Consider the following 24,751-nt stretch of genomic DNA (forward strand, 5'->3'; position numbering starts at 1 on the left):
TCTGCTGTTTGTTTTTAACACCCAGTTTGTTCATTAAATTATTTTAAATAATGCAAACATTTGCATATTGTTTTTTTTAATCAGATGAATAGAAAAAATAATCGGCCAACTAATCGATTATGAAAATAATAGTTAGTTGCAGCCCCAAATTAATCATATTGAGATCTCATAGATCTTAAACACCATAGGAACCAATGCAAGGACCAACCAGCGGGTCATTCCACTGGTTATTGCCAATCGTATTTTTTTTTTTTTCCAGTCCTAAAAGCTATAGTTAATTTAAATTTTTTTAATTCAGATTCAGAATAAAACATTTCAGTTATTTCAGTTAATATACAAAATTGAACACCTTTCCCCAATCATTAAGGTTAACCTGTATAGCAGCTGAACTACAGTCTATATGATGACCTGAGGCTACATAATATTTTAGCTCTGCTCTCGTTTCAATTAATGTTTGCTTAAGGGAAGAAAACCTAGAAAATGTTGTCTACAATCAATTAAATACCCATTGCAAGACACTAGCGAAGAAAAACGTGAGGAGCCTATTTTTTGGCACTTTATTGTGAAGACCAGAGCCTGAGAATAGAAAGAGAATATTTATATATCCACGTTTGACAAACTGGCAGTTTCCTTGACATTTAATGGCACACATCAGTCAGGTTCCATACCCAAAGAGTCGTCCTTCTCTGGAACGACAACTATTTAAGAGTAAAATATAGATGTTCTTCATGTTCTAGTAATCTGAAGCCATCTGGCAAAACCAAGATCACTTTTCATGGTTGTCAAGTCTTAATTCAAAACAACTAAGGTCTATTCACAGTAGAATGAATTGCACATACTACGTGCTGTAACTTCTTAAAGTGAACTTGTCAGCTACACATCTTTTGGCATGAATAAGTGTGTGTGTACCTGAATTATTTAAAGCTTCATTTTCAGAAGCTCTTATCCATTAGTTATCCTCTATGATCTGTTCTAGCATATGGGTTATTGCAAACACAGATGAAAGTGTGGCTACATCTAGATTACCCCAAACCTTTGGATAACCCAGCCTAATCTCCATCAAGCCAGTGGGTATGTATCTGCAGCTATGCCCTAGGACTTACCCTAGGCCGCCCCCACTGCGCCATTGTCCTTTCTACTGGGAGTCAGGATATGGCATCATATCCCAGTGCTACACTTTTAAAGGAAGCATGGCATGGAAGGAAACAGAGATCTTCCTTTTAACCAACCAATTGAATAGTGTCGTTACAAGGGGCATGATCACCCAATGGGGCAATCAGGCTTCCTGTTATGTGGAGGGGCTGCCGCCCGTCTGGACCCGCCACCGTAGGCTAGGGTTTAGTCAGCCTAGTCCAGAATATGCCACTGCATCAGGCTATATAGTACTAATTATAGCATGGGTCACAAGAAGATTTTCTATAATACATTGTTTCTTCTATAAAGGAAAATGTACAATGAAAACAGTGCTGCAGGGTATTTAGATTAATGACTCCCGACACCATTGTATTGCCACATAGGAGCAAGAAGTTGCAAAAAGATGTTTTCAAAAGTTGTAAAGGTCACAAATGAAGTAATAAAACTTTTCCACATAACCTTTAATACTAACAAAAAACAAGAACTTTTTCTCATTAACGTGGAAAAAAGACAAGAACCACAAAATATAATGCATAAAAACGAATAAACGGTAGGGAATAAAACCCAAAAATGTTTTTAAAAAGAGCACAATGTGCCAAGGAGATTTAAGTTAAGGGCTCCATTCTAGCATAAACTCCTACATTAGTTAATGGACTCTCAACCTAAAAGGTTGTATTCGCGGTTTCCCTGGAGCAAAGCCTCTCAGCAGATATTTCTATGGGTTTGCTGGCCTCCTGGAGTTAGTCTGTGTGTTTTGCTCCCCAATATCGCTAATAAGAAACTTTGCCCTGACATAATGGGTTTTTTTTGGTCTAGTTGCTTTCCATAAATGTAGCAGGCATTCCTAACTCAGGGACTGTATAAATAAAAAATAAAAGATTTCTGTATGTATTATGAGGTTAAAGGCACTGCTGTTATCCTTAAGTGACAGACTTTACTCCATCAGAAGAAACAAAAATAAGCATGAAAGACATACTATTAGTATAGGCATGTCATAACCAACACCCCATACACTGGTCAAACTATAATTCTATTACTCATAACACTATGGGTTAACTTATAATAAACTTATAAGATTGGATCTATGGGGTGAAGGTGTTAAGCGGAAACTGTATCCAAGAAGACCAGACAGTCCTTACAAACTGTACAGAGCTGGGAGCTCTTCCAAGTTGCCAACGCAATCACATGCACTGCCAACAAGCCAGATGCTCTTGTAAGAAAAATCTAGTTTCACAATTCTTCAGCTGAAAACCTGGGCCAGTACTGCACCTACTCAGAAATAAATTACAGAAGCCAAATGTGGAAGGATTACGCACGCCGATACTCAAGAAAGCGTATATATAAATTTAGAATTCAGGTTGTATCTTTAAAAAATGACTGTGCTTATTAACTCGAAATATATTGGTGCTTCCTCAACATCTTGCTTGTCCTGGAGATGAACCAGCGGCTAAAAAAAATCATACTAAGAAAGTTATTCTCACAGAAGCATCCTGAAATGGTATACTTATGCATGGTCGCTGCGCAAGGCTTTACCCAGGGCAGGACCCCAGCCCCACAATGCCAAGGGGGTCCTTCTCTTTTACTAGTTTTCTCCTTCAGGCTAGGAGCCAGGATGTAGAATCATACCCTAGTGCTCAGCCTTATGCAGCATAGAAAATAAACTACATCTTAGCCATCAGAGACCTCTTAATTAATGGACCAGTGTCAAAAAACTATTTCAATCTCCCCGACTAGCCCATTGTCATATGCGGCAAACAACTAAGGTCAACCTAGTGACTTCACTCTATATAAAAAGGAATCAGTGACCACCGCCACCACCACCACCAACGGTATCTTACACCAACATAGCATCATAGTAAAGACAAACAAAATGTACAGAATTAATATTTATAAGCTGCTTATAGTAGCGTTCAAATTAGATTCTAATGTTTATCATGTCCTCTTTTAATTGGCAGCTCTCTTCACAAGGTAAAGTCAATATCTGGTTTATACCGAATGACGTATTATAGGCCTATGAAATCAAAATTAAAAAAAATACTTATTTGTTGTAAATCTTGATAAAATGTTTTAGGAATTAAATGGAATTCTGCCTGTCTGTACAAATAAAACAAATAAGATTTGTATTTTAAATGAGTAAACAAAATTAAAGAATGTTTAATTACACTTCGCTGTTAAAACAAGTTACTTTAACATTTTAGGCAGCGCATAAAGACTCTGGAGATCAAACTGCTTAAACATTCAATTCTGTTTTTAAGGCTTAATTGCGACTCTAAAGAATCGCTCCCCTGTCAAGTAAATTCAAGCCAATGCTAATGGAACTAACATGGTATTCAGCCCTTGATCTTTTTAAGCATACACCGCATTGTTCTCTTTAGCCACCGCCGCCGCTATTAGGAGTGCCAGTTGGATATATCAAGCTGTAGAATGTTTTGTGGATCGTGGCTGGGCTAAGAAGCACAGGTGCATGATGCATTGTCTAATTCTAATTCACAGAAACACCATCCATCTGTCAAAATACTTCAGCCCTAAAAATATATTCACTTTATTTATTTTTTTATGTTTTCTCAAATGCTTTAATCTATCTACGTGAATAACATCCAGGCTAACATTATCAAAGCGTCTCAAAAATAAATGTGAGTGATTGACAGAGCGTTTCAAATTAAATTGTATCAGACACATTCAATGGTGTTATAGATTGCGTTAAATATATGTGAAACACTCCGCTGCCAGAATCCTGCTTACTGGCCCAGAACCAGCTCACAAGTCAATTGCTACAAAGAAACAATTCTCTGCATCTGAACGGTAAAAGCTGAACGTCAGCGAACAATAAAAAAGGATAATAAGAATATCATGGCATGCTTTACAAGGAGCTAAAAGTTAATTAAAATGGGCATGCTACCTGCCAATGTGACCATGAGGCCATCAATAGGTGCTCAGCCTGCAGGACGCTAGTTAAAAAGGAGATCAGGTAAGGCTAGCTAAGCACATCCGTCATAAGGCTAGCCTGGCCTACGCTGACAAGGTTCAAGATAGTACCCCTGCTGCAAAACCAGGGGTCAGATTGCCCTTTTGGGTGATTAGGCCCCCTGGTGTGCTGATGCTTAATGGGCTGGCTACAGGGGAGATCCTGTGACAACCCGCTACTTCTCTGATCCACTGTTGACCTCCATTCGCAAGGAGGCACGCTTCTAGACTTTCATTATTGTAGACAGCCTTGTGACTAAGTATTTTTATGTATTGATTTATATATCACCATCAGATTCTGTACCTCTGTACAAATAGTAGACATGACATAATTAGTATATAACAGAACAAGATGACTTACAGAAACAACAGGTGTGTAGGCCCTGCAATCTAGAGCATTGCACTAGCAACATCGCCTGAACACAGATGACATCGCTTTTTAAATTTTTCTCTTTATTTACCTCCTCGTGACCTCATTTCCTGCTGGGTATTTAAACTCCTGCCCTTCAGTTGGACATTGCACCGTGTTGTTTTTATGTACCGTTCCACAGTACCAGACTCGGCTCACTATGCTTTTGTCTTCTGATTTTGCTTGTGGCTGATGGTCCTGTTCCATGATACCAGACCCGGCTTGCTCCATGGTACCTGAGTTGGCCTAGTCTTGCTTATGCTGCTTTTGTCTTCGGATTTGTCTTGATCCATATGATCTGGCTCCACGGTACCAGACCCAGCTTTTTCCTGTTTCACTGCTTTTTTCTTCTGAGTTGGCTTGGTTTTCATGGTCCTGCTCCATGTTACCAAGCCCAGCTTGCTCCTTTGACTTTGCTTCGGGTTCTCTAATTTGGCTTGAGCTAGATGATCCTGCTCCACGGTACCAGACCCAATTTGTTTCTGCTATTCCTGATCCCTCCTGTCATTATCCTATCTCTGCATCTGGGTTTCAATTTCTATGCTGAGTGTTATACCCACCCAGTCAATCCAGTTTGTAATTCCACAGAAAATCTGTAAAATACATCCCAAGCAGTCCCTATTCCCTTCTTGGTTTTTATCTTGGTTTTTGAGATGCTCCTCTGAATAGCAAACCATCCAGATTTTAAAAACTCTTTTTAGTTGAACAGAGTAAATTAAAACCAGGGCAATAAAAACAGGTTTTAAACTGGAAAGAAAATCTAGCTTTGGATTCCTACCTTTGATAGAAGGCACAATTACTAAGGCTATGTTGACAATCAGCAACCTACTGCTTTGTCAGATAAAATGGAGAGCCAGCACTACAGGGGTGGAAGTGAATTCATAAAATGTATTCCCATGTATCTTCTGATTATAGGGAAGGCAATTACTATGTGACTTACTATATAAGAGAAGTCCATTAAAATAGAATATTCAGAGGTCTGCATGATTAGTAATAATCTTACTGTTCAATTCACGTGGAGAGATAGTTAAGTAAAATGTTCTGTATCCTTGGTGCCCACATACTTTAATTTTAAAAAAGGTTAAAAGTTTTTTTTTTTAAGGAATACAATGACCAAGCCTGAAGAATAATCACTGACCAACATACAGTGGCAAGAAAAAGTAAATGAACCCTTTGGAATTACCTGGTTTTCTGCATTAATTGCTCGTAAGATAAGAACACACAAACAATGGTGAAAATTCATGTCTTTATCTAACACACGCATTAAACGGTCACAGTGTTGGTGGGAAAAGTAAGTGAACTCTTGGATTTAATAACTGATTGAACCTTCTTTGGCAGCAATAATCTCAAGCAAAAGCTTCTGGCAGCTGCAGATCGGACCTGTACAGCGTTTAAGCCCAGCCATAGTCCTAGGGTGCCGTGTGGACGGCTCTGTCAAGGTCTTTCCACAACACCTCCAATGGGTTTGTTCTGGGCTCTGACTGGGTCACTCCAAAAGGCCATTTTATTTTTTTAAACCACTCTGTAGTAGATTTACGGTGATGTTTTCGGTTACTGTCCTGCTGAATCACCCAACCTCTGCTGAGCTTTAGCAGGCGGACATATATACAGGACCCTCGATTTGATTACCCTAGAAAAGGTGCAAACATTGGTGTCTGTATGCGAATCATACCACCATTGGTACTACTTTTGCTAATCTAGGTTACACACAAATAAAATGCAGTCTCATTTTCTTTGTTTCATTTCTTTTCTATTTTTTTTTACATATATTATTTTTTGTTAATTTCATGCATTATTATGCCAGGCTTCAGATTTTTTTTTTTTTTTTTTTTTTTAACAACTGTATTACAGTGGGCAGGCCATAATAAAATTAAAAAAGCTCTGGCAAATGAGGCAGGTTGATTTAGTTAATCATATTTCAGGCAATTATTAATTTAGCATACTATTGTGCTACGAGACATTTTCAAGAACAATCTAATATAGGTGGTTTTACTGCTTGGTTAGACTTTTGTGTAGGAACATTAAAACAATTTGTCTGGTGGTGTTTAATCAAGCACGTAAATGAAATAATGATCTCATTTCCTATAAGTGATTCCATGTATAAAACTAGATTTGAAAATATAATTCAGTTGGAACAGTAAGAAATGTAACCCTTACACGTCTAGAAGAGCTGGAGAGTTAAATTAGATGACCTAGAATAATGTTTGCATTGTAAGCAGGGGAATGGTTGCACTGTAACCATGTCCTTACTCGCAGGTGTCCTTAAAGTGAAGGTCCTTAAAGCGGGGTACGCCTGTATGTAACTCATATGTAATCCATAAGGAATGTGTGGCTTGATGCTTCTGTCTACCTAAGGAAGCTGCTGAGAAAGAAACCCAGCAGAATTTCTCGCTGAAACGATTACTTAGATTGCAGGAACACAGGGCATGTTCCCACTTTTAACCAGGGACTTTTTCTTCTTGTTCATTTTCCAGCTATACAAACTGTTTTGGTGTGGAGTGCTACCACCTACTGAGGCAATGCCAGCGTAAAGTACTTTAGGAAGGTACTACGGATCCCATACATCTGAATGAAGAATACTGTGTCCTATGATGTTTACTGTAAAGTAGTTTCTATCTGGGTTAGCTCAAGTTTGCGACTCTCTAGAGTCTCCAGCTCATCCGGGTTTATTCAGGTTACAAGATTTGGCATTTTTCTAAAGCACAGGCAAAGGAAGAACAATTTTGAACATTCTAACAAGCTTGAACATTCCAGTGCGAAGGGCTTAGCAGGCCCTGTATAATGCATAAATCAATGGGTTAGGAGGCTTTGAAGAAATATTCAGGACCAGAGAAGCTTTACCTGGAGCAGAAGCTCACTGGGGTTGGCCCTTCATAATGAATAGTGGAGTCACAACTCTCTTGCAAATTCTTGTATCGGCCCCACTTTAGTGAATAAAACCTTTCACGTCGCAGGGAAGAATGGTGAGAATTAGATCACAGGTACTCAAAACCATGTCCAGTTACTTATTAACCAAAAAGATTACTATTGTGTTTGTATATATTTGAGGTACTAGTTATTAATGTTTAATAGTGACATTGTGTTCCTTAATAATTCAGAAGGGCTCCATCACATGTAAGAAGACGTATTCTAAGTTAGATGGTTTCTGATTACATTTTCTGTAAAGGCTCTGTCAATGACGTTAATTAATTTTTGAGTGTTCCCCGTTACACAGCAACAGGAATAAATTTACAGGACCGATTCATCACACTGCTATAGAAGTCTTTTCTTATTCAATTCGGAAAATATTTCACCTGTGATTAATTACTAGATGTCAGTCATAAGTGTAAAAAAAAAAGTGTAAAGAATATGGAATCAGTCATGCAATGGTTTCAGTTCTCCATTAATATGCAATATTCTAAGCTGTACATTCTGTTATTCAGAATTCTTTTTTGCATGGAAGATTACTCATTACTTTCAAATTAATCATTCTGATGCCGCAAACTTACGATAACTGGCACCCACCAGCCCCTAGGGTTCCATAATTAACCCAATCAGACCCAGAGGGTTCTACTGTGTACAGCTTAGCGATTCTTTGCTCACTTTTCTGGCGCCTCATGGGTTAAGTGGCAAAGAGCTCATTTCATAAAGGCCCAAAAGACGCCATTCAAAGAAGAAGCTGTTTCATAAACTAGTTTTGACGGATTTGTATGTTTGACATTTTTTCCCCTGGATTTGAGGGATACTTGACTTGAATACCGTCTTTTTTTTTCCCCGTAGCCTGCAACATATCCCTAAGTTATGATAAAGATTTGCTACTGTTAGAAAGTGCACACAAGATACAATGTTGAATGCGTACAAAGGGTTCTGGGATGGGAACATTCATGTTCATGTTAATCATGTTAAACAAGTTTTCATACTTAAAATCTCAGCACATATGAGTTCCGCAGCGTGCGGGCAAAACTAACATAATTAGTTCCTTGTCCTGAGCTAACCTCACACCCTGTGGATCCATTTTACAATTAACATCATAATTGGTATTACTGATTTCAATATATTATTACTTATATATTAAAGTAGTAGTGGGTTTTCTTTGGACCCCATAGCCAAATATACATACTCTGATATACTGAGTACTACAAATTCTATAAACCAATATATTTTTTGCTCTTATTTTTGTAGTTCTTTTGAACGGCTGTGTGTGTTAGTACAATCTTTGGATATTCCACTGACACTGCATATGAAACATTTGGTTAGAATGTAACAATAAATAATGTATTGCTTTTCAGATGGGCACAAAGGTCTCACATGCACACAACAAGCTGGCATCGTATGACTAGTTCTCCTGGGCAAAAAGAAGGAACAAGATTGTACATATACTCTTGTACACTGTAACTCTTGAAACATAAAATGGATTTCTCCCTATAAACACGATTCAGGTCAAACTGGTTAGGAGGGTTTGAGCAAAGCAGCTTGGGGGGACTTTTTTTCTGCCCCCTAATGCATTCTTCACCCACGGTTCCTTTTTCTTATCTTGCTCGTTGGTCCTTGCACCTATAATTCCTCATTCTGTGCCAATAAACTTTTTTCCATCAATTTTTCCTTATTTAACCATCTTAACCTCAACTGCCTATAATTCTTCTCTCATTCACCTTAGTACATTTCTCTCTGTCCCCATCCATAATGCCTTCCTCATCCTCCTCCTCTATTTAAATGCAATTTGCTCAAGAGTCGCCAGTGAAATGTTGAAAGGCATGTTAAAATTATTAGCTGCTAAATAACTTTACACAATTTGACATCTCTAGGTGGACCGTAAGAATTTCCTTAATATAGTGAGGGACTTTAAAGGTACATGGGATATGCATAAAGCTATTCTGAATCTAAGAAAAGACTAAGGACTGATTAAGGCAGAGTGGATTAAAATCAATGATTTTTTTTATTTATTTAAACCACATTTCTTTTTTTAACTAAAGATAGCTTTCTATTTAACCTTAGTTATGTAGCATGAGGCTGTATGTTGCAATTTATTGCAATATTTAAATTATTGGTAAACTAATTCAATACATCCAAGCTGAGAAAACATGCACTCTTTCGCAGCAAAAATGGTATAAAAGAAGGGAATGTATTCCTTGCAAAAACAATTCATACTTCAAAAAAAATGCACACGCAGCAGCGTACGTAGACGTAGCAGCAAAAGTTCTAACATGTCAAACAATTCAAATGTCTGGTACGTAGTTTGGTCACAGAAAATGCTGCAAATGTGTCCAAAATCAGAAGAAATTTAGAACAACATGAAGAGACTACCAAGCGAATTACATATGGTTGCCGTGCTCATTTGATGTACCTCCTAGCCAAAAGACTTCTCTGTTCCAGGAATGAAGAGTAATGTTGTTGAAATTGCCAAATACTTCCATGATTTTGCAGCAGCAGCTATTAAAATAACGTGTAAAAATCAAGCTAACGCGTCCACAAGATGTTAGATGGAACTCCCGGATTAAGAGCCGAGTCTTTCCATTAGGAAAAATAGGCAGACTAGAAGTGCCAAATCGTTGTTACTTTCCTTCAAACTCTTATATATCCAGCCTTTTCCGCAATTATTAGTTGTTCTCTTCAAAACACATCATCACGTATTGGCAAATGGTTTTGCAGCACTATTTAGAAGAATACAAATGTAAGCATTTTTTACATTCTTACATTTCTGCCCTTTGATAATTGCTTAGAAACAAGATAAGGGCGGATAACTGTTTCTTAAAAGTATCACACTACTATTGTGTCCCTGCAGTTAACTACATAACGGATACCTCTGGTGTATATGTTCAGTTCTACAGATTTAATAACAATATATGTTCGTACATCATTGAGTGTCTACGTAGAGTAAGCAAGTCTGTGGCTGGTTCGGTGATCTTCACCCATCAGCCCAGACACCATCTGTGAACCGGTAACTTAAGTTTTTCCCAACCTCCAGAACCAACTTTTCTAATCATGATTTTAGGTTTCCATATACCTCATTACAACATTAGATTTTAAAAAAGGAAAAAAAGTTTTCAAAGCTTATGTCACTCTGCATCACCTACAAACCTGTCCCTTCACCAACAAGTATCACTAGAGTCTATAGACTCCCATGCGAGACCAACAATGCAATATACATTTCAGAAAAACCTGAGTTTTTTGCATAGCGTAAAATGGCAAAAGATAGTAACAAAACATAACTTCTTACAAAGATAAGTATTATGCAAAATTCCTAAAATTAATACACAAGCTTTTGAATATTTTTTTTTAAATACATCATTATGTAGATGTAGTTCATGTAATTTTTCCGGATTGAGTTATACTCCCACCTCTTGCATAAATCTGACACACCTACTCATTCTCTATTTTTGTTTGGCCTTAATTTGCATGTGGTTATTGCTGCTAATGCGGTGTGTATATATATATATATATATATATATATATATATATATATATATATATATATATGTAAATTACACTCATCACAGACAACTGTCAACAGATAATGGAAAATAATTTCGGCTATTACAGAGAGCCTGAGAGAATTTTCATGAATAAGTATTCTATAAATAGCAGAACATACAAAAAATGTAAACAATAATTTAGAAACATTTTTTATGTCATCTAGCAACATCACACTATAAATAATTTTTGTAATTACCAATAATTACATCAAAGTTTAGTTTCCTTTACCATAGAAAAAAATGCACATTAAAGATTGAGGTTTCAGGGACAACCAAGGCCAGATTGATTTCCTTACCCCCATTGCTCTCCATGTACCATATTGTGCCAATCCCTCCACATGCGCCACATATCCTCCACAATAAAATAAAACTGCCAACCCTTCCCTACAGAGCCCTTAACAAATCAGCACCACTATATCCTTGTACTTCTCTTTAAATAACCTCTAATTCCTCATAATACCCTGTTTTCTCCTTCCATGATGTGGGTCTTCTTTGATACCTTCTCTGGAATTCCCTAATTTGCTCTTTCACTTTCCCTTACTTATCCGACAAACCTACGTGGCCTTCACTTCAACAAAAGCAATCTCACCAAAAAAGTTTCTCCTTAACCCCCCAATAAACTGTAAACTCACAAATGCAGGACCAATATGTCTTATGTGTTCTCATTTTACTGAGAAGAAATAACAAATATATAATCTCTAATTATGCATTCATTCTTGTTTCTAGTTTGGATCAAACTATTCCACTCTAAATGTAAATGGAATTCTATTGAAAAAAAACAACATTTTCCTGATCAAGTAGAATAATACAAACAATGAATTATATTTATCAGTTAAATACCATATGGTTAAAAGTTCCTAAATCTCTTTCTCCTTAAACCTGTCTAACCATTTTCTCAATAAAAAGTCTAGGGTCTGAATTTATTTCCTCTTTTGGACAACGTCAAGAGGGAATAAGACTTTGGTCAGGCAACTGTGTAAAACGTTGGAAAGCTTCTGGCATTGGCAGGATAGAGAGTAAAGATAATGAACTTACAATCCAATCCACTTGTCCAGCTGAACAGTGTACAGACCTTGTCTGCCAGTTGGCGTGCGACAAGGAAGTGATTTATTTGGGTGCTGTAGAAGACACTACAGACAAAACATTTAATAGCAAGTCAAAATTAAGTTTGGATTAAGTGTTGGAGATAATGAAGAAAATACTTGTACTCTCCTGAGCACGTGCATTTGGCATGCATTACATCTGCTATGTTGGCTGCCAACATAACATTTTGGGCTTCACTCTCGGAAAACAGGTTAAACAGATTTTATATATGGGATGGATTTTACTCTTATAGTGTGAAAATGAGCAGCCATGATAAGAATTCAATTTCTTTCTGAAAATAAAGAGAAAAATAACAAAAAAAAAACCCCAAATAAATAATGCAACTAATCTAAATTTAGATCATGAATGACAAAAACTTGTAAAAGTTTAGAGTCAAAATGTATATTTGGGAACCAACATGATTAACACTTAAATATCACCTGTTGGGATTTATCTACAGTTGTGTGAAACAGAAAGTATATCATCTGTGAATTATATGGTTTTATATATCCGGACAAAATAACAATCATCTGTTCCTTACTAGGTCTTAAAACTAGGTAAATATGTCAGATGAACAATAACACAACATATTATACGGTGTCATGATTTATTCAACAAAAATAAAGTCTAAATGGAGAAACCATGTTGAAAAATTAAGTACACCGTTACAGCTTCCATAGGAATTAAGATACTTAGTAGCAGACAGGTGCTACTAATCAAATGTCCTTGATTAATCGATCAGCTGCAAGTGTGACCACCTCTATAAAAGTCATAATCCAACATTTAAATTCAGGTATTAAATTAATATTTTATTATATGTTTTGCATTTGTATACCCGGGAACTGTTCAGGCCAGTTTGTCCAGAGCTTACTTCTGTTCCTTACAGGAGGATGGCAGAGGGTGCGGATGTGACAGCGTTACCCGTGTACAGGGGCAGGACTACCTCCACTTAGACTTTGAAGGGCAATGGAGTGGACAAAACTAGACAGGTGTTGGTGGAGCCAGGGAATACCTGGGGAATCTCCGGGTTTGACCCGGACATTGCTGGGTGAGCGCTGCTCCTCCTGTTCTCTGGCCCCGCTCCCTGCCCATTATGCCTTTAAATGGGGGTGTTTCCCTCTGCTGTCAACGGGAACGCCCCCAACATCAGCGGGAACTCCCACGACGTCAGTGGGAATGCCACTGTCAGCGGAGCCCAGGAGTTTCCATGTATGAGCCAGGGTAAGGAGTGGGAACAACTAACTCTAGTTAGGATACATCTGGCTCTTTAAAGTACATATGATTGCTGGCCCTTTGATCATCTGTAGCCCAATTTACTCAAACCGTCTTGACCACTTGAGCACTTTCACTTTATGGGATTGTCAGTATGGTTGAAACGTCTGTACAAAATGTGATGTGGCAATGTATAGTTTAATGGATGAGGATACTGAAGAAATCTCACTGATTTAATTATAGATTATATACAGGGTCAGTCAAGCTCTTCCTGCAACAGAAGCTCACTGGGGTCGATTCTTCATGATGTAAAGTAATGGAGTTGAAACCCCACCAAACTCTCCAGTCAACTCTCCTTTTGGTGAATAGACCCCATTAAAATGCACGTTGGCAGATGCGGCTAAAAAAGAGAAACTAGTAGTCTGACTAGTACAGTTTAAAAGCACTTCAGCAAAATTTATTAAAGCCATTTGTGCTTTTAAATGGATTTATTTTAAGCAAAATCTCATGGTCTCTTGCTATAACAAATTATAATTTATCAACATATCTACAAACTGCAAACTTACTATTTTGTATGTGGACAGATAGATAGATAGATAGATAGATAGGTAGATAGATGGATAGATGGATAGATAAATTAACAATGCACATATTAGTGGCCTTTGTTCATACCTATACAATCTGTTATGCACTTTAAATTCAAACAAGCAAAAGATGATAAATACATACAAATTATGCGAGTAATGACATAATGCAATAGAATTCACAAAGGTCAGAATGAATCATATATTCATAACATCAACATTCATGTATTCTCACTAACATTATGTTCTTCAGCTTTAGTCATTTTACGAAATCAATGCCAGAGACTGTGATATGACATATTGTGTGTTCAAGTGGGTAGCCTGAGTGCATCGAAAGTCACTGGGTCGCTGGACACATACGATTAAAAGTACTGTTCCACATGGACTTGGCATTGAGAGTCATTTACCATATTAAGGAAAAACTAGCATCTATATTTTTTCATCAAAAATTTAATTAGCTTTTGTGTTCCTATGGCAACAACCTATCACCATCATCTCGCTTGAATTAAGAATTCCTTAACCCCTTAAGGACCAGGCTGTTTTTCGTGATCGAGGCATTTCAGCAAAACCATTGTTTAATGAAATGACGCACGTCATAGGTCGTCACCTGACCGTTTTTGCGTGACGTGCCTGACCCGTCAATGGACATTAAGGGGTTAAGGAAAAATTTGACAGGAAAGGCAACACAACAATATTAATAGGTTCAACGACTTGGTCATGGGGCCCTGTAGCATCAGCTCCCATTAACATATGTACAGACCTACAATACGTCCCTCTCTGGGTAGGGAAGTGGTGTTTGGTCACATCATAGAAACAGAATTTGACGGCTATTCCATGTATCTACCACCCACTCAGTAAACATCCATGCAGCTCTAAGGTTCCATCTGCATTCTGCCCACTAGGCACTAAAGGCTAACCAGGGCTAGCCTTTCCTCTGAACAAAGATCTCTCAGTTGCCGACCCTGGGTAGTTTCCAGGTATACCTGCAATGCATTTACAGATGTTTCAAAAGCTGTATTTAATTACAAAATATTTATACTCAAGTAACTGGCACCCTTAATTTAAACATAACTCAACAAAATAATATGAGTAAAGAAAAATATACCACTAGATGATTAAAATTAGAATTAAAATTAGATAGAAAAACAAATCACAAAAAAATTATCTCCTTAAAAAAAAAAAAGAAGTTTTGCTTGTAAATAAAATTTTAGAGCAGTAAATAAGATATTATAGAGTTCAATCTGGCAATTAGAATAACATTAGCAGGTAAGGAAAAAAAAATGTTTGTTAAAATCGCTCCCTTGCGTTTGGGTACATTTCTCACTTAGAAGAACATTTTTTTATACTTCATTTGCTTTCTTTAGTAGCCACCACATTTTCGTAAATGAAGAATTAAATGAAGTTCACTTGTAGTCGTTGCTTAACAAGGTGCCAGAAAAGTTATATTCTGCAAAGCCCATGACACTGTTACAGTAACACTTTCATGTTGGCAGCATCTAATTAGAGATGAATTTGCAATGATATCAGTGTACATGGTTGATACTTAATATTTACAGAAGTAAACCGGCCCTCCAAACGTAACTTGGCACCTCTAGAGAATGTTTTGTTCCTCTCCATCATAAAATTGAAAAAATAAATAAAAACAAACAATTAACAATGAAATATGAAAGAGTCTTGGAAGGCAAGCTTAAGTGTAAATGTAAGGCAGCCTTTCTAATTATTCTTAATGCTGTTTAGTATTTCCGATTATTTGTAAGGCTTAATGAACTGACACCTTGGAAAACAAACACCTAATAATAAGGTCTCCATGTTCCTAGCAGGGTTTTGAGTACATTGAAAACATGATCAATTGTTTTTGAGTGGGGGCAACATTAAACCATTCTTGTCATCCTTAGCTTTGTCTACCATAAGCATGATACAATATACACCAACATTAAAAGATAACGCAGGGGTTAAACAAGCCCCCCTGTTGCGGCTCTACAAAAAGGAGGATATATAGAAATACATTTATTGTGTTTCTTGCCTCTTGATTCTAAAAAAAACATTAAGAACTTTGCCACGTCATCTCAAATAGAGAGCTTTATCAACCACAAAGAGAACTTTATTGAAACTGCGCTGCCTGCATTTTCCTCTCTAGACCTCGCCACCTAAATCAATGCGCATCGATAGCTGGAAGTTCTCCCCAAGCTTCTGCCATGGAAAATAAATCTCGCAATGCCCTGCTGATTTCGCCAGTAGTGTGAATGGCTTCCTCTCAGTAAATTATGTCACCGCCTCCAAGGTCAAAAACGTGTTATATTGCAATCCTACACTTATCGCATTAAATGCGCCATTCAGAAAAGACTGTTGGGTGTCTCATATGGGTGTTGTCAGCTTCAGAAAGTTTAGGAGTATTTTTCTCTATGCTCAGGTCTACTCGGTACGGAACGTTTTTCGCAATGAAATATAAGGTTTTCAAGATAAAAGGCTATTTTTTTTTTTTTGTTACAAATAATGAAAAGGTAATCCTGGATAAGAACCAAACGGCAGTGACGTGACGGTGACTAAATCTGGGTGATTGATCTGTTACATTTATAGCCGATAATGATCAGCAGTTTTTAAATAGCATAAGAAGAACAAGTTCTCTAACTGATGTTTTGTTGCCAGTAACACCTTAAGGGCTTTTTATGTTTTGGAAGATTAGGTCTTTATGCTTGAAGGTGTCAGTCTATTACTGGCTGACAGACGCCTGATAAGTGCATCCTTCATCTTATAACATGAAGCATCAAGTATTTAGAGAGGAATAAAACACTTTAACGTTAGTGACATCAAATATAGGTACATGATACAAAGGGGAACACAAGATAAGAAAAATATAAAATATTTTAACGACAGAAGAAGAGAAAACTATTTCTAGCCCAGCCCCGGCCGCTGAGCTGCTTCTGTTGGCAGTGTGAAATATTGTTTATTTGTTAGCACCTCTACTGCTTGATTATTTAAAGGGACGTATAATATCTACTATATAAGAATGCCACTTCAATAAAGAACACGCTTTATTTTTGTCCCATAAGGTTCCGCCAGACATACAACTTCCATGATGTTGGCTGAGCATTATGGGAAGTGCAGTTAACAGTAGATAAAGGCACAGATGTTAGCTGTGAACTACAGTCCCCATGATTCCCAGACAGCCAGGTGTCCCCTGTGACTAGGCATCATGGGAGTTGTAGTCCACAACACCTGTCACATCATCTGCTGTTAACTACAGTTCCCATGAGGCTCAGCCAGACATACTGCTTCCATGATGCTGGCTGTGAGAGTAGTAGCCCTGGTGGGCTGTGGGGGCATCCTCCTGGGCTGGCAGTGGTGTGGAGGGGCCGGCTCCCTCCATGCTTTCTCACACTCCTCGTCAGGGCAGGGGGCAATAGCCGTTTCCTCACCAGCAGCACTGATTTGCTGTTTCCCAGTTTACCAACTCTCATGTAATGAGAGTTTCAGAGACGGGATGCTGCTCAAGGTACAGTATGCCGATTGGCTCAAACCAAAACACTGTCTGCCGATTGGCTGGCAGAATTTTGCACTCGGTTTTAGCAATCTGTCACTGTCATAGTGGATAGCAAAGTGGGACAGAGGTAGAGATAGGTGGGACAGAGGTAGGGATAGGTGGGACAGAGTCCAAAAATTGGAACTGTCCCGCCCAAATTGGAAAAGAAATTGGGAAAGAAGAATGCATATTAAAGTTTTCCGTGGCCAAAGGGGGCGACTGAAGATCCGTAATCATTTTGAAACGACACAGTTTCTCCATTTAGGGACGTAAAAAAAATGATATCTATTTGCCAGAAACAAAATCTATCAACCTAAGCATATGATTATGATTCATGCACGTTAAATATTAAAATGGATATCAAAATGTTTGATATTTCAAGCAGCTGTTCAATTCGCACAACAGAACATGTTGAAGAATCTATAAAGAAAAATGAGTAATCAAAATAATCACATTATTGAAATACAAACTAACCTTTTAATGTGTTATTCCAGGAGTGATCCTTCCTATTAATAAATCCCACCTTAGTGAATACACCTCTTGTATGTTTCCTTTATTGTTGACTATGATTTACAAGGTAAGCATACTACGACATTACCATACATTGGGTGGGGGATTTTTTTGTCTGTGCAAAACCTTTTCCTTATATGGTCCTAGTTGTCCTAAAATAGCGGATTTTAGACTCATGTTCTTGAAGATAATGTAAGGTTTTTTAATGGGAATGTGTCAGGGGCTGATCAACTCATCAACTTTGTTATGCATTATGGAGGGTTATTTCTAACAAGCTTCATCTTAAAAATGTCCTGCATAAACAAGGGTTTCAATACATATCTCATGCATACTTCACAAGGAGATGCATACCACACAACTTTTGGGCATCTCGCTTTTGTGGGTAGCAGGGATCTTCTTGCTGGAAAAAAAAAAAGGCGCTGGGGTTGATTCTTCAAAAATCTTCGAGAAGAAGAAGTGAGTTGAAATATGTCCATGTCCCTTTTCAGTTCAACTTGATAAAAGTATTATTAATGCATGTCTGTTACATGGTGATCTGGAGAAACGCTAAGAGGTCTAATTCCATTCCCTCTCACAGCTATCTCAGTATGATAAGAAATTAAATTTTAATAAGGGTTAAACATTATTTATAGGCTATAAGCTCTGACAACTTTCTTCTGCAAGGCATATTTAAATCTGAATTTCTCAGCTTGCTAAACATAGAACGTATCTGCTTCCAAACATTAAAAGCAGCTTCGCTCTAGAGTATCAGGGCATACGTTTTACCAAGAACCTCTCCTTCTTTGAAAGGGGTTCTACTGGAAGTAATCCTGGGTTCTTATATGGACGGCACCCCAATGGGTACGTCCAGCATACCAAGAGACGCTTCAGGACCTGCTTCATAAAAAAAATCCTTCTATGTTTGCAGTTAAGGGACAACCACACTATCTTTCCACGTAACCTCGCTAAAGATTGACGGGCGCTTCTCAGCAGGAACTAGACCTTATCACGCATGGGGCATTAGTGATGAACTGTGGGACCTAAGCCAAAACCTACTGTCCCAAAAATATTGCACAATAAAACCGTTCAAGATAATCACACAGTGAGTCTAATGGGAAATCCAACAGTTTCTCTCTCTTTTTTTGTTAATATTATGATTCTGGTAAAGTGAAGGAAAAAGCATGAAGGTTTAATGGACCGTAGGTTCGCAAGGGCAGGGTCCTCTTCTCCTTCTCACTAATATCCCTAAGGCTAGGTTTCCACTTGGTTTTTTTTTTTGCTAAAAACGCCCATAAAAACGCCAATAGCGCCACCTGGCGTTTTTTTTGTGAAAAAACGCTGCAGCCAGATGTTAGCTGTTCTTCAATAGGAAATCGCAGAATGCCATCTCCACTTGGCGTTTTTTTGTTTGGCGTTTTTTCAGTCCTCTCTGGCGTTTTTCTGCTTTTTTGGGCTCTGTGGCAGTTTTTCAGAATCGCAGCATGTTGACACTCTGGCGTTTTTTGCAAGGAAATCTTGGCGTTTTTCTCCAATAGAAGTCAATGGGAGAGAAAAAACGCCATGAAAAAGCCATGTGGGTTTTTTGCCTTGGCGTTTTTTATGGCGTTTTTTTCCACAGTTACAATGCAGAGGATGGACCCAGTATCTGTGTGTCCTACGAGAAATAGGCTGGAAACAAACAGTTTCACACAAAACAAAGTTCATATTGAATTTTACACCATTTGGAACAAACATCCCATTACAAACAAACCAACTGGATCCTGCCTGCCAAAAGCAACAGCAAACAATTTGCACCATCATTTGGGGCCAATCTTCCTAGAGGAGCAGACATTCGGAATAAAGCATGCCTTACAAACCACAGAAAAGTGACAAAAGGGTCCACCGGGGTGTTTAAGTAGAACTCTACCAAGGAAATGACATCAGGAGGGGGCAGATACTTGCCATTTATCCGAATCCCTTTTAGCTGGGTGACAATTCTAACTTGTAAAGGCTGGAAAAACTGCCTAAGGTCAAAAAAAGCAATTTCCACAGAAAGGCTAAAACGCCAGAAAAAACTCCAGAAAAAAATCCAGAAAAAACGCCAAAACGCAGGTAAATGCAGTGGCAGTTTTCTTGGCGTTTTTTCCTGGCGTTTTTCATAAAGAAAAAAACGCAGGACAAAAACCCAAGTGGAAACCTAGCCTAACACTATGAAAGTCTGTCTAATGGGCGTTTATGTTATTGCTTAGCTCGTTAATTTGTTTTCTGAATGCTGTATTTTTAGTTCTTCAGTACTGTACAGAAAATGCTAGTACCTTAAAATTAAATAAGATACACAAAAATAAAGAGAATGGACTGCTTTCAGATCATTGTAATAAAGTTTCACATTTCTGCAATGTTTTCAAACATTATAACATTCGAAGCAATACACAAAAGCATTTCTTTTGAGACTTTAACAACTGGCTTTTTTTTCTTCTTCGTTCCACATAAAACAGTAACAATAGCAAGTTATAGCCAGGATAATTGAAAGCAATTTATTTGGCAGTTGCAGTAAGACAATTTTCTCTTACATAGCCATGCTTGAATAGAACATATACATAAAGCCAGGAGCAGAAAATTATCGAGGCGCAGCGTAGTACAGTGTGAATGATCTCCTGAGTAGAACTGTGATCAGTAAGAGTAACAAACCATTTGCTCGGTGACCTGAATAAGCTAAAGCGTATCATTTATATGCCAAATATCTACAGCAGGGTACAACGACCCAGTAAAATCCTGATGGTACCTAGACTTGTCTGTTTACTATATACAAAAACCATCATAAATCATAGAGAATTCAAAAAATAAAGTTCTGCGCCATAACCGTGTGCAGCTAAAGCTAAGGTCAATCAAGCTATCCTTCTAGACAATAAGGTCTGAATAAGTATGAATTGCAAATCAGAGCACTATAAATCCAATTCATTCTTCCAGTGGAACCTATTTCCCAGTTCACCACAACCACAGAAGAAAACCAGTATGTCAGCCACCAGCTACTTCAGTGCCGACCACCGCGGTAACCACCACCATAAGGGGCTTGGTATCAGCCAAACTAACCTGAAGATGGATGAGTTTATAGCTAAAGTTTTCTTGGTTTTGTAGAATGTTGCTTAAGTTATGGTATTGCTGATCGCCTCCTGTCCTGTCTCCTGCCAGGACTGACCTCTGGACTGTTCTCTGCTTGCTCCTGCTATTGTACTACATTCCGGACTCTAGTATTTTGTGAGTGGTTCTGTACTCTTGGGTCAGTGGTGACTTTGCTTAAGGGTCAGTCCCACCAGTCCTTTCAGGACCCCAACACATTCCACGGTGCCACTGACCTACAAAGTCTGTATCCCAACTCTTATAGATCATAAACATGTGAATAGGGCCCGTGTAACCTTTTCAAGTAGATGATCTTATCATGTTTGTTATAACCTATGTACTTTGCAAAATGAGGTGGCACTACACAAGTAACTAACAATAAATAGTTATTTACCTGAAATTACTAAGTAAGGATAACTATAAAATAGTTGGCAAGTTTAAAGAGCACTAAAAATAAGTGCTCAGGATCACATGACCAACCATAACATACACATTTATAGATATAACTTGAAGAGATTATTCTAAAGGTTGTTACAATAGTCATGCTATGAAAAAGCTAATTTCTTCAAATTCTGGGGTATTGTTGCAACAAGTATGTATAGAGGTAAAAAGGTAATATTGTAGTACTAAAATGTATATACAGCAAAATAATTTTATTTTATACTTTGTGGAAGATTCACACAGCTGTACATGTTCTCGTTTTTCAGGACATGCGCAAAGGAGAAAAAGAGCCAAGATGCAATATTGAATAGCGTTCTGACTGCGCAATGTGTAACTAACCACCTGCTATCCTAGATTTACCCAACAGCTGACTGCATAGCACACATTAAGAATGTTCACTAAAAAGAAGTCTCCAAGTACAATTTATTAATGAGCCCGGCTTTGCAACAGGAAGACAAAACTTGTAAAGGAAATAGTGCCACCAACCGTTAAATTATGTTCCTGAAACTGCAAAATGTTTCATACACTACAGCCTTCTAATTGGCCCTTATGCCAGTGGCATATACTAGCCAGGGCTTATGGCAGCAGGGCCAAGGGGTCTCTGCCATAAGACTGGGGGAAGATCGGCCCTCAACTGCTGCTCAACGTTACGACGTCTACTGTAACGAGGCGAAATCTCTAATCTCCCCAACCATCCCCGTCCCATTATATAGTTCTGTGTACCTAGCACCACGCATCTGGGATGGCTGGGGGACTGGCCTTGGTGACTACAAGGGACGCTCACGACATAAATACATCTCTCCACCTTTAGTAACAGTGGAGTGAGGAGCACTCAGACATACTGAGAACAGATCAAAAAAACACAGCCCCTATTGCACAAATTCCTTAAAACTTCCTGAGCTGTAAAATGTAGGTTTTGTTAACGTGGTACTGTATTTTCTAATTTTTACACCTAAAACAAGGAGTTGCAAAGAGAATATTGAAAAATGATTTCAAAAATGCCGACTTAAAAAGCACAGGGCCAATTACTTACAAAAGTTTCCAATTACTAAAGGAAGCATCAGCTCACGAACTTGTAGCCATTAATAAGAGAGAACATTATTAGCCATTTTTCAAGACAAGAATAAGGTACAGAACAACATAATTAATGGAACAGCCGCTACGGTACACATTTTATTTACAACGCAATGTCCTTTAGGCATTTGTTTCCACATCTGACAGTATTGACCTTCTTTGCAGCAAGGCACATAACTTTTTCTCTGCAATTCACAGTGTTAACGGAGGTAAATCCTACTTTAAATGTAATATGATTAACTTTACAAACTCATCTTTAGATTTTTATCGGCAACATCTCATTTTGAGTCAGGTCGATGTACCTTTCACACACGTTAGTGGCCAGGCTGGTATGCAAGTCATATAACAGAGCAAGACATTTTAAGGGACAATGGATCAGGAAAGGATGAATCAGGCAATGAAAAGGATCAAGATGCAGTCAAATCTGTATAGACTGCATAGACTGAAGAACACTGTGAGAATGTCCTGTTCCATAACCCTCCTGTTGGGAGATGTTCTGAAGCCTAATGCCTCTATCTGAAGCATTCCATCTAAAGAAGAGACCCACTTTCGATCCGAAAGCTTATATAATCCTTATCAGTGTTGGCCTAATAAAAAGGTACCGCCTTCCACTAAGAACTTTGTCTACAACATAAACTATACCCATTCTTATAAACTTAAGATCCTGGCAAAAAACATTAAATGTACAGATCATTGATCATTTCTGTATGACAATAGAGCAATGAGCTGTTGCATCCTTGACATTCATATTTATTAATATATAAATATATATATAATGTCATCCTTACCATCACTTTGACCTTCTCTCTTAAGCATCTGCACCGCTCCAACATACTTCTTTAGCTGGACTTTCAACACCTCGTTTTCCCTGTGCAAAGATAAAACATAGAGATAAAATATTAAACAGGTGTCTCATGCCTTAGTATTGTGAATTTAAACAGATGATCTTCCTTACAGAAAATCTGCATCTTTCCCAAATACATTGTAGAGTTTAGAACCATAAAGTTCATATGCATTCACATTTCATCTTAACCTCTTATTCTCATAATTTGCATAATTCTTCCTCCCCCTTATGCTGTACACCCCAGTTTGTTGTGTTACTGTTCCCCTTTGAAACTTTTGTCTTAATTTTTTTTAGTTAAAATAGTCCCTTATGTTTAAAGCATATGTCCCCAACGGATAGACGAAAATAACACACTATGGCTTATATAATAATTTCGTTATGCTAAAAGCTGTGAGGGTGATTATTCCCTTTTATTCCCCTTATTTTAACCCAAATACAAAAGACTACATGTTAACTAGCTTTTTCTTGGGAGACAAAAGTGAGGAATAACTTCTGTAAGAAGACATATCCATGTGTAATCATACCTTTCATTACGTACTACTTAGCAGCAGAGTAGTTCACGTTGATCTAACACAATCTTTAATTGTATATGTTATTGTCAGGAAGATGTCGGAAGTTAATAATACCATTCAGATATCCTCTCCATTCTAATTATATACCCTGAGAACGCACCTCAACTACAGTTACTAATAAAGAAGCCAACTAGACAGCAAGACAATGCTGTACTTTAAAAGCCAAAGGAGAATTGTGTATTCATTGAAATCCAGTTAAAACCCTGGTTATTACAACCACATTTTGCAAAAGGCTCTTGAACCCTAGGATTACGCAGAACATAAAAAACGGAAGGGGTACAGTTCCTATGATTACATACAGTAAACTTAAAGGAAAAGTTCCATGGAAACAAAAAAATCAGGTAAAGAGTAATTCCGGTAAAGACTAACCAAAAAAATGGTTTTATCCTATTTTGTTCCAATAAACTTCCTTAATCTGCCAACCTGGGGGCTGCCATTGTTGTCATGTGGATTTTCCTGGTCATTCACGACGCTAAGAAGATTCTTTATGGCAATAATAATCATTGTTTATCTTTATTTAGGATTTTGGAGGGGTAAAATGTTTGATAAATGTATCTTATGTGATTACATAAGCCTTCTATGTTAACTAAAGATAAAGAAGCCAGACACTTGTAATTGCGTCTAAGTCAACGAGGTGAGTGGATTAAGTATTACACAAACGTTCAAAGTAATTGTGTAAATTTATTTTACTTTTTCTTAAATTTGGCTATATAAATTAGATTTAAAAACATTAACGTTATTACGCCCCCTCCAGATTTTGTCTTCTGTATAATAAACGTTGTAGTTATCATGTACATATAAAGTCAGATTAGTAATTGGTTATTTGCTAATTTAACAGATTTGTTTACTTGTAACTGTGAACAGCGTCCATGCCCTG

The 24,751-nt window shown here is 37.7% G+C and overlaps 1 protein-coding gene across 1 annotated transcript in view; it reads right to left on the reverse strand.

The window, feature by feature from the left end:
* The window catches only part of LOC149278299 (sorting nexin-29-like), a 181,406-nt gene that overhangs the window by 116,142 nt on the left and 40,513 nt on the right, over positions 1-24,751 (reverse strand). Inside the window, exon 14 of the mRNA XM_089502141.1 lies at positions 23,247-23,326. Coding sequence (XP_089358267.1) covers positions 23,247-23,326 — 80 coding nt within the window. The remainder of the gene's footprint in view (positions 1-23,246; positions 23,327-24,751) is intronic.

Source organism: Sceloporus occidentalis, unplaced genomic scaffold, assembly GCF_023333645.1.
Source record: "Sceloporus occidentalis isolate IW3139 unplaced genomic scaffold, rSceOcc1.0.p SCAF_195, whole genome shotgun sequence".
Lineage (NCBI taxonomy): Eukaryota > Metazoa > Chordata > Lepidosauria > Squamata > Phrynosomatidae > Sceloporus > Sceloporus occidentalis.